The sequence below is a fragment of the Danio rerio genome, chromosome 6, assembly GCF_049306965.1.
Source record: "Danio rerio strain Tuebingen ecotype United States chromosome 6, GRCz12tu, whole genome shotgun sequence".
NCBI lineage: Eukaryota > Metazoa > Chordata > Actinopteri > Cypriniformes > Danionidae > Danio > Danio rerio.
The window spans coordinates 11,517,253-11,533,622 of NC_133181.1; the positions used below are offsets into that span (position 1 = coordinate 11,517,253).

The 16,370-nt window shown below is 38.7% G+C and overlaps 2 protein-coding genes across 11 annotated transcripts in view; one reads left to right on the forward strand and one right to left on the reverse strand.

Annotated features, from left to right (window-relative positions):
- Positions 1 to 16,370, reverse strand: part of gpr155b (G protein-coupled receptor 155b) — a 698,693-nt gene that overhangs the window by 476,820 nt on the left and 205,503 nt on the right. The gene's annotated exons all lie outside the window — the stretch shown is intronic.
- The window catches only part of kcnh7 (potassium channel, voltage gated eag related subfamily H, member 7), a 155,839-nt gene that overhangs the window by 137,193 nt on the left and 2,276 nt on the right, over positions 1 to 16,370 (forward strand). For all 10 annotated transcript variants that reach the window (XR_012407653.1, XR_012407654.1, XM_073953686.1 and 7 more), the window contains 4 exons: positions 5,475 to 5,565; positions 8,782 to 8,985; positions 11,467 to 11,611; positions 11,798 to 11,945. Coding sequence is in view for 8 of the 10 variants with exons in the window: in XM_073953686.1 (XP_073809787.1) it covers positions 5,475 to 5,565; positions 8,782 to 8,985; positions 11,467 to 11,611; positions 11,798 to 11,945 (588 nt within the window). In the remaining 2 variants the exon portion in view is untranslated. The remainder of the gene's footprint in view (positions 1 to 5,474; positions 5,566 to 8,781; positions 8,986 to 11,466; positions 11,612 to 11,797; positions 11,946 to 16,370) is intronic.

The window sequence follows — 16,370 nt, forward strand, 5'->3', positions numbered from 1 at the left end:
AGTGTGGAAATACAATGCCTTATGAAATATGCAGCAGCATGTGCCATGAAATATAAATATACTTCACAGTGATTGCGGTAGATAAAAATAGATCCCGACAGCTGATAGTTGTAGCATAATGACATCCCACGCTTAACAATGCTCAATCGATATGCTGTAGCCTGAATCAGCAATGCATTTACATTTATTAAATCAGCACAACAGCAGCAAGCCGAATCAATAAACGAGCAACAACATGCAAGTCAAAGATCGGTTAGTGTAGAGTAGTGACCTTAGCTTTTTTTTCATTATGTTGGCTTGAGATACTGGCCAACATACAGACATTCTATTAAAAATTATTATTATTATATTGTTGTTGTTTTATTTTTCTTCTTCTTAGACTATTTTACAGGGTCTCCTAGACCTTTAAAGCTACAACCACCAAATTCCAGACTATTCTGACTCGGGTTACTATGTCTTTTGGATCAAACTTTTGAGACCTTATAACTCTGCAACAGCACAGTAGCCAAACTTTCTGGCTTTTCCTCCTAACCACACCCTATCAACCACTTACAGTACAGCTGTACCGTAGGCTTCCAATGTAAAAGACTGTCATTGATTTAACATTGAAAAAGTAGTCCCATGGATGTTTCTGGAGACGGTGAATTATGTAGCCGGAGGTACTTATGGCTACATTTAATTTTTTTTGAAGCGAACGCTACGGGGTATGACGCCGTTCCTTTTGGCGCTTACTGGCTGACCGCTTACCTCCTTGTGGAGGACTTTCCCGCCGCTGTTTTAAAAGTAATGAACAGATAAAGTGTTTTACAAATGGGTATGTAGCTCAGTGGCAGAGCAAAAATTGTAGGATTGTCATTTTTACATTTTATTACATTTGTGCATTTGGCAGGCAGACATTTCTCCAAAGCGATTTATTTTTTTCATAGAAAGTTCTTGCTTTTCCTGGTTATCGAATCCTCATCCTTGGCATTGCTATTGGCAGATTCTACTGTTTTATAGTAGAAGTCGTTTAGAAATTGATGCTTTTAAGGTACTTGCAAGTAAATAACAAATAAAGTGGAACAGTCATAAAGCTTTCAGATGTTGTTTTGTTCGGTGGCGGTTTTTGAAATCTACAATGTTCAGAACCACTATGTTACCGTGTTGAGTTTTTTGAAGCAAATGTTTTGTGACAAACAGACTGAAATGTATGCTGCTGTTCTGATAACTGTATCTATGTATGTGTCATTGAGTTCAGTGTAAATCTGCTAGAGCATTATACACTCACTGGCCATTTTATTAGGTACACATGTCAAATTGGTCGTTAACGCAAATTTCTAATCAGCCAATCACATGACAGCAACTCAATGTATTTAGGCATGTAGACATGGTCAAAACAATCTGCTGCAGTTCAAAACGAGCATCAGAATGGGGAAGAAAGGAGATTTAAGTGACTTTGAACGTGGCATGGTTGTTGTTTGCCAGATGGGCTGGTCTGAGTATTTCAGAAACTGCTGGGGCCTCATGTACGAAGACTTGCGTGGAAATCTTACTAAAACATTGCGTACGCAGAAAAAAATGCAGATGTATGAAACACTGCGTACGCCGAATCTCACGCATATTCTTTTGTACATCCGAATGAACGTGAAACTGAGCGCAACATGCACGAGCACAAAACCCCTCCCTGCCTCCTCCCCCGTATGAATATGCTAATGACTATGCTAATGGAAAAACCCAACGAAAAAGCAATGGCAAAATCAAGCAAAAAGAGAAACTTTGAACAGAATGTGAAATGGAGGTGCTGCTTTCTGAGGTAGACCGGAGAAAAGCGGTGTTATTCGCAAGTTTGTTCTCCGGCATTAAGAACAAAAGAAAAAAAATAGAGTGGGAGAGTTTAGCTGATGCGGTTAAAACAGTTGGGTCTGAACATCGCACTGAGTGCATTAAAAAAAGAAATAGTGTAGTTTATATCTGTAAAATGTTGCAGTACCCTTAGCAGTCTCAGTGGCGCACCTCGTAAGACACATGTGATCATGTATTGACAGGTTCAAGCATGAACTCGGCTCGATTCCAGCGTCTGATGAACTCTTTCCTCTTTTTTTCCCCGCTACATATCAGATTTTGCCCACTATTTATCACGAGAAAGACAAGTAGGAATCATCAATAAGTCTGTGCATCATATTTTATTTGCACATTTATTGAATGGAAATGTTTCTGATTCACACATGGAAATTCATCTTCAGATAGTGTCTTTATAACAATGTGCGTGCGGTAGATCGCTCAGATTACATTGGGAAAACAGGCGACCGCTGCAAATTGTGCTTTAATGTTTAGCTGGTCAACTGTATGGTATGGAAACCTTACATACCTACTAGATGAACCCGTCTCATACAGCTGCCATTGCAAGGCTCAGACACTTTGTAGAGAGGAATTTAACACAACTGCCTCTAGGAGTCGCCAATGGAAATAAAACAGACACGCACAAAAAATGTGTGTACGCCAGCCAGAAAGCTGCCGTGAAGCTGCGCACATTCCCACGTTCAGTTCATTGTAAGTAAATCCAAACGTGAGCGATTCTGAGCGTGAAACCTGGCGTACGCAAAGTTTTTGTGCGTACGCAGCGTACAGTGGTTTACAGTGAATAGACCATAAAATATCCAGTAAGTGTCAGTTCTGTGGGCCAGAATGGCCTGATTGATTTGACTTGATAGAAAGGCAACAGAAACTCAAATAACCACTCGTTACAACCGAGGTATACAGAAGAGCATCTCTGAATGCACAACAAATCCAACCTTGAGGCAGATGGGCTACAGCAGCAGAAGACCACACAGGGTACCAATCCTGTCAGCTAAGAACTGGAAACTGAAGCTACAATTTGCACAGGCTCACCAAAATTGGACAATAGAAGATTGGAAAAACGTTGCCTGGTCTGATGAGTCTCGTTTTTTGCTGCAACATTCTGATGGTAGGGTCAGAATTTGTCGTCAACAATATAAAAACTATGGATCAACGATTCAGGCTGGTGGTGGTGTAATGGTGTTGGTGATATTTTCTTGGCACACTTTGGGCCCATTAGTGCCAATTGAGCATCGTGTCAACACCACAGCCTACCTGATTATTGTTGCTGATCATGTCCATCCGTTTATGACCACAGTGTACCCCATCTTCTGATGACAACTTCCAGCAGAATAACGCGCCATGTCAGAAAGCACAAATCATCTCAGACTGGTTTCTTGAACATGACAATGAGTCCAGTGTACTCAAATGGCCTCCACAGTCACAGGCACCTGTGGGATGTGGTAGAACGAGAGATTCCTATCATGGATGTGCAGCTGACAAATCTGCATGATGCAGTCATGTCAATATGGACCAATATCTCTGAGAAATATTTCCTGTACCTTGTTGAATCTATGCCACGAAGGATTTAAAGCAGTTCTGAAGGCAAAAGGAGGTCAATCTGATACTAGTAAGGTGTACCTAATAAAGTGACCAGCAAGTGTTTGATCCTGGCATAGCCAACATATACACATTTGTGTTGACACACTCCTTCTCCATGAAGCTTTCAGACAACAACTTCTTCATAGTTCTCCTTTTCATAGTTTATTCAAGACCATTTCTTATCTATGATCTTAATGCCAGATTTTGCTCAAATGTACAGTACACCGTAAGCCGAACTCAATGTCTGAGCTTGGACATGCAAAATCAAACCAATTTTTGAACGAATTGAGGCTTTACTAGAATAAACCTAGAAGTTCATACAGTGTATTAAATACAGGGTTCCACACAATTCATGTTGTCCTAACACAAATTAAGTTAACAAACGTAAATGGATTGAACCTAAAACAAACAAGTTTTCCCAAACAAATCTGAAGAATTGTGTTGTTTCTGCTCAATTTAAGTTAAGTAGTTTAAACAAGCAGTAATGTTTGCTATCATACATAAGAACATTACATATTATTCAGGTTGTCATAGCAATTTGATGCATCACACACAAAATGCGTCTATTTTTACTGTGTCAAAAAATAAACATGTTAAAAATAATACACTGTTAATGCATTATTTGTTACGGAATAGTTTATTCAAAAATTGTACTCAAACAACATTTACTCACACAAGTGCTTCTAAACTTTTATGAATTTCTGGTAATACTTTAGTTTAGGTCACAATTCATTCTGTTTAAACTGGCTTATTGCCTGCCTGTTATTGAGATATTAACTCTTCATTAGCAGTTATAAATTATGATCTCATTCTGCATCCCTAACCAAACCATAAACCCAGCACCTATCTTTCTAACTATAAATAAACAGCTAATAAGTCGTTTTTTAAGCTAGTAGTTAGTTAATGTTTTTTTATATATATATAATTTATTGACCTGAGTTTCTTTCTTTATTAACACAAAACAAGGTATTTTGAAAAATGTTGGAAAAAAACTAGCCGTTCATAGTAGTTAACAAAAATATAGTATGGAAGTCAATTTTTGATATTTTTCAGAACATCTTTCTTTGTGTTTAACAGAAGAAACTGGATCTAGTGGAGGATGTGTAAGTGATGGGTGAAGTATCCCTTTAGCGCTGCTGTCATCCTTCCAGAAAGTGTAGCTAGAGCGGAGAGGAGCTTTTCTTAGCTTAAGCTCATCAGACATGTCTGCGGTTCACCCTGACACAGGATCAGTGCTGTTGCATTTGTTGCTATAAGCCTTGTGGTTGTTGGGTGAGAATCAAACAATGACGTTATTGATGAAACCGCATCCGTCTAAATGTTTAAATCAGGTGAAGCGTAATCCCCCAAGTGAAAGCATTGATATTTTAGTCTACCAGTTTACTAGTTATTCAATGGTTGTTGTATTCATTGGTTTTATTTACAGCAGTTCATTATATTAGTGATTAGGAAGCAGTGGTAAGTTGCCACTGTTAACACTCCACTTTAATCTTGATTGGGCGCATATATTTTCACTGAATTATGACTTCAGTTCAGTCTGTTGCTCTTGGCATGAGTTTGAATTGAATATGAAGTGCTGTTATGATGCCCTTTATCTCATATTGAAGTTTGACAACATCAGCAACCATTCACTGCCATTCTATTCAGTGGTTGGGCAAATTTCAATACTTTAAAATGCAATAAAAATGTGAGCCAAACGTATTACCTTAAAAGAAATAATTCTTAAAAATATTTAAGAACACAGAATATTTCAAATAGATTAAAATGTGAACAATTATGAAAATAAATAAATAAATAAATATGCAGTACCATATGCTGGATCTTATGAAATGAGTTGAGTTTCAGACCTAAACTAGTCAAGTGTGTTCATGTCCTCATAAAGGAAGAGAAAGAAAACCGAAATGTGTCATTCAGAGCCAACAGACTTATTGCAGTTCACAGATGTCCACATTGTGATTTTATTAGGAGTATGATTGATACTGTTTATTCTTTGTTGTTCCACATTTTTTTATGTGTTTAACACTTTGCTTAATGTGATGTCATTTCCTGTGTGGCAGGACACCACGGCTCCCCAGAGGACCCTGTACACTGCTGTGAGTGACTCCGACACTGAAGACCCTGATGTGAGGAAGAGGAGACGCTCCACAGGTTTAAACCTTCTCTTGTCTGTCCTCATTTTTTTCCTCCTCTTCTTCTCCTGTCTTTCCATCTCTTCTCCTTTCTGTTGTTTCCTTCTCCTCTTCTCTGTTCTACTTGTCTAATCTCTGTCCTCCTCTTCTCCTACTCTCTGTTCTCCTCTTCTCCTCACTGTCCTCCTCTTCTCCTTCTCTACTTCTTCTCTTTTCCTCCTCTTCTCTGCTTTCCTCTTTCCCTCCTTTTCTCTTCCTCTTTACTGCCCTCCTATTCTTTTCTCCTTCTCCTCTTTGCTGTCCTCCTCTTCTTGGTCCTCCTCTTCCCTTCCTCTTTCCCTCTTTTTCTTCTCCACTCTCTCTTCTTCTTCTTCTCCTTTTCTTTCCCTCCTTTTCTTCTCCTCTTTCCGTTCCTTTCTTCTCCTCCTTTCTGTCTTCCTCTTCTCCTTCTTTTCCCCCTCCTCTTTTTCTCCTCTTAGCAGTCCTGCTCTGTGTGGTCCTCCTCTTCTCCTCCTCTTCTCTGTCCTCCTCTTCTTCTTCACTTCTCCTCCTCTTCCCCTCTTTTTCTCATCTTTGTGGTCCTCTTCCTCTTCTCCTCCTCTTTTTCTCCTCTTTGCTGTCCTCCTCTTCGTGATCCTCCTCTTCCCCTCCTCTTCGTGGTCTTCCTCTTCGCTGTCCTCCTCTTCCCCTTTTCTTCTTCGCTGTCCTCCTCTTTCATCTCCTTTTCTCCTCTTCTTCGCTGTCCTACTCTTTTACCTTCTCTTCTCCTCCTTTTGCTGTCCTCCTCTTCTCTTGTCCTCCTCTTTGTGGTCCTCCTCCTCCCCTTCTTTTCTCCTCCTCTTTGTGGTCCTTTTCTTTTCCTCCTCTTAGCTATCCCCCTCTTCTCCTTCTCTTCTCCGTCCTCCTCTTCTCCTCTTTGCTCTCTCTTCCTCGTCTCCTTCTGTCTGTTCTTTTCCCCTCCTCTTTCTCTCATCTTCCCTGTTCTCCTCTTCACTGTCCTCCTCCTCTCCTCTTAGTCCGCCACTTCTTTCCCTCTTGCCTCCACCTTCTCAGGCTTCCACACCTCTGTGTGCTCCTGTTTTCCTCCCCTTTTCATTCTGCCCTTCCTTCCCCTCTGCTCTGTTCTCCTCTTCTTCTCTTTCTCATCTTCTCCTTGTCTCTGTGCTCCTCTTTAACTTTGCTGTGTCCTCCTCTTCTTTTCCTTCCCTCCTTTTCTCACCTTTTCTGTCTGTTCTCCTCTTCTAATCCTCATCTCCTGTATGCCGTATTCGCGTCTACAGTTCTGTTTCCTCCAGCTGCTTTCAAGCTGTTGCCATGGCGATTGTTGGCCACAGACAGCTGTTTGTTATTGTGTGTTTGCAGCAGGACAGATTTCACCTGAACGCTCAAGAGCCGTTTTGTCCCCGTCCCTGTGTAACCTGCTGTTTGGATTATTTATCTCAGCCAAATCTCCTCCCTGTCCTCTCTTCCTGGCACATTCCTAGCTATCTTTATTCTTTGCTCAGGGTGCAATCTGAAGCAGTTTTGTCAAAAGAATGATTTTTTTAATTCACACTTCTGCAAAATTTTGAAAACAATACAATTTTTCTTTTCCAAAGTATCTGCTGTGCACTCTCGTGTATAGATATTTGTGAAAATACCAACCTTAAAACACAATACCTGTATTTAAAATTGTTTAAAGTGAAGATAAACGTCATTAACATTAAACGTCATTAAGTCATTAAGACAAAATCACTGATAGAAAATTAATGAAGAAAAAGTGCTGTTTTTATGACATGGAATGTTATCCTGCTGGAAATAGCCATCAGAAGATGGATACTCTGTGGTCATAAAGGGATGGACATGATCAGCAACAATATTTAGGTAGGCTGTGATGTTGACACAATGCTTAATTGGTACTAATGGGCCCAAAGTGTGCCAAGAAAACATCCCCCACACCATTACACCAGCACCACCAGACTGAACCGTTAATAGAAGGCAGGATGAATCCATACTTTCATGTTGTTGGCGCCAAATTCTGACCCTACCATCTGAATGTCACAGCAGAAATTGAGACTCATCAGACCAGGCACGTTTTATCAATCGTCTAATGTCCAATTTTGATGAGCCTGTGGGAATTGTAGCCTCAGTTTCCTGTTCTTAGCTGACAGGAGTGGCACCCAGTGTGGTCTTCAGCTGCTGTAGCCCATCCTCCCCAAGGTTGGACGTGTTGTGTGTTCAGAGATGCTCTTCTGCATACCTCGATTGTAATGAGTGGTTATTTGAGTTACTGTTGCCTTACAATCAGCTTTCATTCATCTCTGACCTACACATCAAGGCATCAAGGCCACAGAACTGCCGCTCATTGATTATTTACTCATTTTCAGGCCATTCTCTGTAAACCATAGAGATGGTTGTGCATGAAAATCCCAGATCAACAGTTTCTGAAATACTAAGACCAGCCCGTCGGGCACCAACAACCATGCCATGTTCAAATTCACTTAAATCCCCTTTCTTCCTCATTCTGATGCTCAGTTTGAACTGCAGCAGATCGTCTTGACCATGTCTACATGCCTAAATACATTGAATTGCTGATGTGATCAGCCAATCCATGTGACTGGCTGATTAAATATGTGTTAACGAGCAGTTGGACAGGTGTACCTAATAAAGTGGCCAATGAGTGTACATTAAGAGGTTCTCTGCAGGGTCCTATAATGTCTTACATTTCAAAAACTAAATTTTAGGCCCTAAAAGGTAAATTCACTGAAATATTGTCTTGTTGAGCTTAAATAATTTTAAACAGGTCTTAATTTGTCTTTGTTTATTCTAAAGCCACCACATAATTCCAACACACATTCAATTAACATAAGTACATCTCAATAAAACCTTTAGCAAAATATATATTTATATTTATAGCTAAAATTATAAGTCTGGTGTGCATACATTTAGTTTAAGTTTTTTTTTTAAGAGTATGTTTTTGTACAACTAGTCTGCTTGTTTTGACACATTATTTAAAATATGTGGCTACAAAATAATTACTTAGAATTACTTTTATGATGGAGCAAGTAAAATATATCTTTTTCTGCTGGGCCATTAAAAAAATCTTTAGCATTTAGCCCTATATATGTCTGAAATTTCATACTTGATGGTCTTCAAAAGGTCTTAAAAAGACTCTGTGAAACCTGCAGAACCTCTGATTATCTAACATTAACTAATGGAAACTTGCAAAGTGAGTCTGGGTTTTGTGTTTCCTCAGATTCTCCAATCAGGCCAAGCCGCTCCGACAGGGAAAGAGTAAGAGATCGAGAGCTTCACACACTGCCAGGAAAAGAGGAGGAGGAAGAGGATGAGGAAGAGACATCAAGGCCTTTGGGTTTGGGTCAATCTCTTCCTGTCAACCTGAACACCATGCCTGACCCACACACTAAAGACTGTGTTGAAAACAATCTGTTTCAGAAAGGTAAAGCATACCTGTTCATCGGGGTGCAACACTGTAAAATGATTGCCTAAAGTTTTTTCTGGTGGATATGAAGATATCTGTTATGCCTTGAATGTTTTCAGGTCTTTATAAAATGAAACAATTATAAACACTTACAATTCAAACCCATACTTAAAAATCCAGAGAAACTGGACATTTTAACCCTCTTAATTATATGCAAGAGAGACTGTCTGTAGTGATGACATAGAAGAATCATGTTTGGGTCCCTAAAGAAGATTTTAGTAAGAAGCTCTGCAAAAAAAATCATAAAAATCATAAAAAATCATAGTGAATTTAAATAATCTGAAGATTTTTTTTTTACTAATGCCGAGTTCAGACTGCATGATTTTAGCCTTGATTTTGGCTCGCTGACAGGTTTTGAGAAATCGCCGACAAATGCCTGAAATCTCAGGCAAATCGGCGCTCGTTCACGTGAGTAACAATCACAGTGTGAAATATCAAAGACATGATCTGAGAGAATCGCAGATGAGTCTCCGACACCCGTCAGACATTTGGCATGCTAAAAAATCTGGAGCTGTCAGCGATTCAAAATCATGCCGTGTGAAATGTGTTCTAATTGAAAATAAGATAAGTGATTAAACCTACAGCCAATGAGAGAGCAGCATTCCTAATATGGGTATCTGCAGGCCAGCGGGAGGTTGGGGGAGAAGTTACTAATGCTTCTTCTCACTTTATTTGGACCCAAGAAATGATGGAAAAACTAGTGTAAATTTGGCAGGAGCACACGTATCTGTTTGACATCTGAGCAATACCACAACCGGGTCAAAAAGTGAAAAAAGTTGTCAAGAAATTGCTAATTCCCTTCAAAACCCAGATGCAGTATATATACAGTACATCTTTCTCTACACTATTGCTGATTGATAGTGTCAATTTCAGCCACAGATAGGTTGTATGAAATTATGACACTTTTATCAATTTTGGCAGCCCTTTCTATGAACCATATACAGCAGACCCGTAGCCAGCCTGAAAGGGTTTTTTTTTTCTTAAAATATGGACCGTTTTGCAGTTATTAGCCTTATTTTCTTTTTAACTTTAAGGTTGAAATACTTTAAGAACACAATTTTTTGCTGAATTAACTTGTCAGATGGTCATCAACCGCATTTTGTGATTTACCAAAAACATCTAAAGATTTTGATGAAAAAAATGAGAATAATACTTATTTTCCAAATTCAAATTTATGACATCATATATGATCAGTAAAACGGATGCTGGTCATGTTTTAAATTAAAAACTAGCCTCTAGTCATTTCTTAGGCAAACACAAACTGGCCAGAACATTCAACTTTCCTCAGTCACGCTGAAGCAACAGCCAAAAGAGGATTCTGCTTGGTCTTAAAGCCTTCTGCAATGGTTATTTTCACAATTTATCATGGTATATCAAAAATATCAAAATAGGACAAATGAGCTAGTGTATGAGATAAATTCTGGACCTTTATCAGTGAGGGTTGAGTCTTTCAAACCACTCAAACCCCCCCTGGCTACAGTACAAACACTACAGACTTAACAGAATGAGCTGGAAAAAATGCTGTCACACATTCATTAATTTTCCTTCAGCTTAGTCTCTGATTTATCAAAGGTCACCACAGCAGAATGAACCGCCAACTATTCCAGCATATGTTTAACTCAGCAGATGCCCTTCCAGCCGCAACCAAGTACTGGTAAACACTCATTCACTCTCACATTCATACACACTCATACACTATGCCCAATTTAGTTAATCCAATTCACCTATAGCACATGTGTTTGGACTGTGGGGGAAACCGGAGCACCCGGAGAAAACCCACATGAACACGGGGAGAACATGCAAACTCCACACAGAAATGCCAACTGGCCCAGCCAGAACTTAAACTAGCGACCTTCTTGCTGTAAGGCTAGCCACTGAGCCACCGTGCCGCCCTTCTCTGTCCTACAGAAAACATCAACTGAATTCAGCAATAACTAGAAGAAAACAATAACTCTGCAATTTTACTCTGACTCTGTACTGTATAGAAGAGAATGTGTGAACAATGACTGCTCATATAATTATAGAGCCAGAGCCATTTTCTTTCTTTCCTTCACTCATTTTCTCTCTCTGTCTCTCTAAATAATAGAAGATGGCCCTGGAGCATATGATTAGATTGAGCTTGGGGTAATATCTTGTTGAGGCAAACACATGTAAACATGCTTCTGGGTATTGCGGCTGCTACATTAGGAGACACTGGTGCAGCATGGAGAAAATTAATGACGTTGTGTGTGCGCATGATGTCTAATTTGTCTTCCAGGAGCCATATGTTATATTACAGCATGTGTGTGTACATACATGTGTGTATATATGTGTGTGTGTGGTACAACCGACAGACCTAATATATTACACACATGTGCTTGATACGCCAGGTTTGTATGCATCTGGTATGTATGTGGGTGTGTGTTTGATTAATTGCACTGGGACTTTGCTTTTCTCTAGATGTGTGTGTTGAAGAATGGCCTTGTGGGAATGCAGATGACTCAGCGAAATCTCAGGACAGAGAAGGAGGAGACGACTGCGAAAGCGACATCACGTTCGGCGAAATGGAGCAACGACTGGATCTACTGCAGGAAAACCTGAACAGGTGAGAAATAGAAACGGAGGTGAAGTAGGTCACCCGCTAGACTAAATTAAGAGAGTAGAAGTTAAAACATCAACTTATCTGAACATCTTGTACAGGTGGTAAAATGGTGCCTTACTGCCCTCTGCTGGCCGTAGACTGTATTGAACACTTCTTTTAATGCCTGTGTGTTAATCTGTGTGTGTTTAGGCTGGAAGCGCAGATGACTTCAGACATCCAGGCGGTTTTGCAGCTGCTCCAGAGGCAGAGCGCTCTGGGTCCTCCAGCGTACAGCACTGTAGCCGTCAGCCCAGAGTACCAGAAGCCCATACAGCCCGTCACTGCCATACAGACACAGGTAACACACTTCACAATGGAAAGTAGCAGAAGTCAGCATAGTTGGGTAAACTTAGAGCGCAGTGAATGGGAGAGTACAACAATTAATGTTTTTACAATCTTTTTTGATGAAATAATAAAAGAAAAACTCCACAATAGTGGTATCAAGGCTTTCAGAAAAAGGAAAAAAAATAGAGACTGATAACGGCAGCCAAGAAGAAAGAACAACGTCAAATGTACTGTCCTGCCCTGCCCTGCCCTGCCCATAGACACTGCATTAGAAATGCCTCACATAAGCGCAGGCCTGGATTAAGAATTCAGAGGCTCTTGGGCATATTGTCTTGTAGGGCCCCAACCCGGCCGCACTACTATAGTTCAACTGAAAAATAAGAATAATATAATTTTTTTATGAAATGAATCTATAATGTATTGCTCGCATTTTTAAACATTTAAGAAATATAGTACAAATATATAGTTTACAAAGATTTTACTTGTATTTAAAGCATTTAAAGCACACTTTAATAAAAAAAAAACCTAATAAAACTAGTAAAAATGTATGGTTTTTAGTATACTTGTTAAAGTTCAGTGAAGCAGTACTAAATATATACGGTTGAAGTCAGAATCATTAGCCCCCCTGAATTATTAGCCCCATGTTTGTTTTTTCCCTCAATTTCTGTTTAATGGAGAGATTTTTTTTCAACACATTTCTAAACATAATAGTTTTAATAGCTCAATTCTAATAACCTATTTATTTTATCTTTGCCATGATGACAGTACATAAAATTTGACCAGATATTTTTCAAGACTCTTCTATACAGCTTAAAGTGACATTTAAAGGCTTAACCAGGTTAATTAGGTTAACTAGGCAGGTTAGGGTAATTAGGCAAGTTATTGTATAACGATGGCTTATTCTGTAGACTATCGGAAAATATAGCTTAAAGGGGCTAATCATTTTGTCCTTAAAATGGTGTTTAAAACTTCTTTTATTCTAGCCGAAATAAAACTAATAAGACTTTCTCCAGAGAAAAAATATTATCAGACATACTGTAAAAAATTCCTTGCTCTGTTAAACATCATTTGTGAAATATAAAAAAAAAAAAAATAATAATATATATATATATATATATATATATATATATATATATATATATATATATATATATATATATATATATATATATATATGTATTTAAAGAATATTCATTGTAAATAAAGCTTAGTTGTATTAAGAAGTTGCTAACATTTAACACCAGGTGGAAAATAAAAACTAAAATATTTCCTTTCTATTATTTCTGTAATGGGGATAAAAAGAAGAATGGGTTCATCAGACACCGGATTCGAACCAGGTTGATGATCAATCGAGTCAAAACTTGTTTCCATGCACTTTACGAGCTACACCACTCATGCTGCTGTCAATCGCGATGTTTTGTTGTCTTTGTCAATCAAACAGTGACCCAATGATGTGCGCTATTTGCACTTAGCCTAAATAGACACTCCAAAATTGGCATTTCCCCTCCCTTGCAGGGGCCCCAAGTGCACACGGTGTTGTTGTGGGTCCCAATTATTATTTTAAATACAATATTATAGAAATATATAAAGTATATTATTTAGGAAACCTGTAATCACCTAAATCAAAAATGAAAGACAAATTGTATGTGATTCCTTTTGACAAAAGATTATTTTGCTTACGTCATTGGCAGATTATTTAGCTTGTTTTAAATGGCACCTATTTTACCCTGTTTACAAGATGTAAGATAAGCCTTTGGTGTCTCCAGAATGTGTCTGTAAAGTTTCAGCTTAAAATACCCATCAGATTATTTATTATAGCCTCCTGAATCTGCCCATTTTGGTCTCTGAGAACATTGTAGCTGTTTTTGTAGCCTGTGGCTTTAAATACAAATCAGCTGCTTCTCCCCGCCCACCTTTCCCACGTGTATGTCTGCCTCTCATCATGCGTTTAGTCAGAAAAGCAACCGTCAGTGATAGAGACAGACTCGGATGAAGCTAAAATACAGCTCATTAGTCAAAAATACCAAGTAAGTTTATTTCATTTTGTGGTGGAATTTAATCAAGCCTTTCTGAAATGATGAGTCTCACACAAATGCCGTTGGCAGTAAACACAAACACACACACACACATTAGCATTTAATGACACCATGCGGCCGTAGTGATTATAGAGGTTAAGAACTACTTAGCAATTTTACGGTCTTTATTACAAACATGCTCTGTTTTAAAAACGTTTTAAACATAAAAATCACAGAGAGTTGGAACAAATTTTTTTATCCCAGTTGATTTGCAAAAAATGTTCTGTGGATGTGTGTATACATGTTCTTATACAAACATGCTGACTGACAATCAATTTGGTGGGCAGGGAAAACTGCTCTACTTCATCACATTGCGGTGGGCCTCAATATCTCTGGGATTTGGTCCTATTTTAACATCAGGAAATTTTAAAAACACTGTTTCTATCACTCCAATATGACAGTGGACACACTATACCTACACACAGGTCTATAACAGCTTACAGAAGTTGATTTTCATCATAGGTGCCCTTTAGAAAAAAAAATCACTTAATTTTGGCATATTACTTCTTAAAACAAGAAAATGTGTTTTGCTTGTCTAGAAAATGCTTCTCGGTTAAAAATTTTTTAGATATTTGAAAACAGGACAAAAAATAGCTTGCAGTGTTTAGATTAACGTTTACAGTAAAAGAAAAGTTTAAATAAAAGTTTATGATTTAATTATCACTAAAGTACTAAAATCAGTTTTGTACCTGGATAACATACAAGCTTAAAAACACAGACGGTAAAGAGATGCAAGAAATACATGTGTTAAGCCCTGCTCACACTGTAAGATTTCGGCCATGATTCTGTCATCTGAGACAAATTTAGGAAATCCTTAAAGATTCCTGGAATCCCCAGGCTACAATAGGTGATCTTTGATCGTTAGTTTGACATATTCTCTGACAGCCGCTTAGTGCCTGTTGCGATCAGATTTTTCCTCTAATGAAGTTCTGGCAGTGTCAGAAGATTTCAGACACTTTCCTGCAGTGTGACAACAGCTGTGATGAGCATCAATCCAAGAACCAATAGAAGCTCCGAATTTGATGATGCAATCCATCGACAGTTCAAACGACTGTGAGGACACGCTGTGTGCAAAATTGCCGCTACAGATTGTTTACTGTTGGAATATCAAGCCAATTCCATGCGTGTTCAAGAGAAAAGGTCTGGAGATGTTTTTCTTCAATGTCAAAAATCATAACAATTTATTGGATACAAATGAATAATTCGATGACAGAGCTCTGGGTTACATTACCCCAATGCAATACAAGAATTACATTCAAGAGGTTCGCAACTAACATACGTTTCCTGACTTCACCATATATACACAACCGATCTTAACAGGTGGAGTTTTGGTGTAACGTCACTTGTCAGTCATTGTTCAGTCCTCCATTGGCCACACCTTCGACATACTTCCTCTTTTTCTACGAATTCTCTGCCCAACAACAAAGTATACATCTTTCTGTGTTCAGTTTTAACACCTCTCTTCAGACAGGAAGTTTCTGCAGAGCTGAATTTAATTTTGGACCCGCATCTATCTACTTCTGCAAAAATGCTAATTAGTATGCACAGCACTCACCCACAACATTAGAAGTTCAGTTAATATATGACCCTTACATGACCAATACAAATAATTGTTTGATTAAAAGAAAAAGAGACAAAAATAATAAAAAATGGTTCCTATTATCCAATATTACGTTTGCTGTGAGGAATCATTTCAGAGCGCGGGATAGTGAAAGTGTCTCGAGTGGATGACGTCAAACTCCTGGGGCGTTTCCTTTCGTGTTTGGCGCGTCTTCATTATCGTTCAGTCTGACTTTATGACAGCTGAGATCTTCCAGTATATCATGCGAGCTACATTCGTGCAGTCTGACATGCTACAATCATTCAATATTATAAAAACCTCACAGTGTGAGCCACCCTTTACACAGATCATTGCAAGAAATCCTAAAATATTTCACTGTCATTTCTAAAAATTCATTCATTAATTTTTTTATTGGCCTAGTCCCCTTATTCATCAGGTGTCACCATAGTGGAATGAACCACCAACTTATTCAGCATATGTTTTACACAGCGGATGCCCTTCCAGCTGCAACCCAGTACTGGGAAACACCCATACACTCTTACATGCACACTCATACACTACGGTCAATTAAGCTTATTCAATTCACCTACAGCACGTCTTTGGACTTTGGAAGAAACCCACCTGAACAGAGGGAGAACATGCAAACTCCACACAGAAATGCCAATTGACCCAGTAGGGACTTGAACCAGCGACTTTCTTGCTGACAGTGCTAACCACTGAGCCACCGTGTCGGCTCTTACAAAAACTGTTACAGTGTTTTGCTCTAAAAAGATCATGCAGATTTTAGAAGTTTATAGCAAAG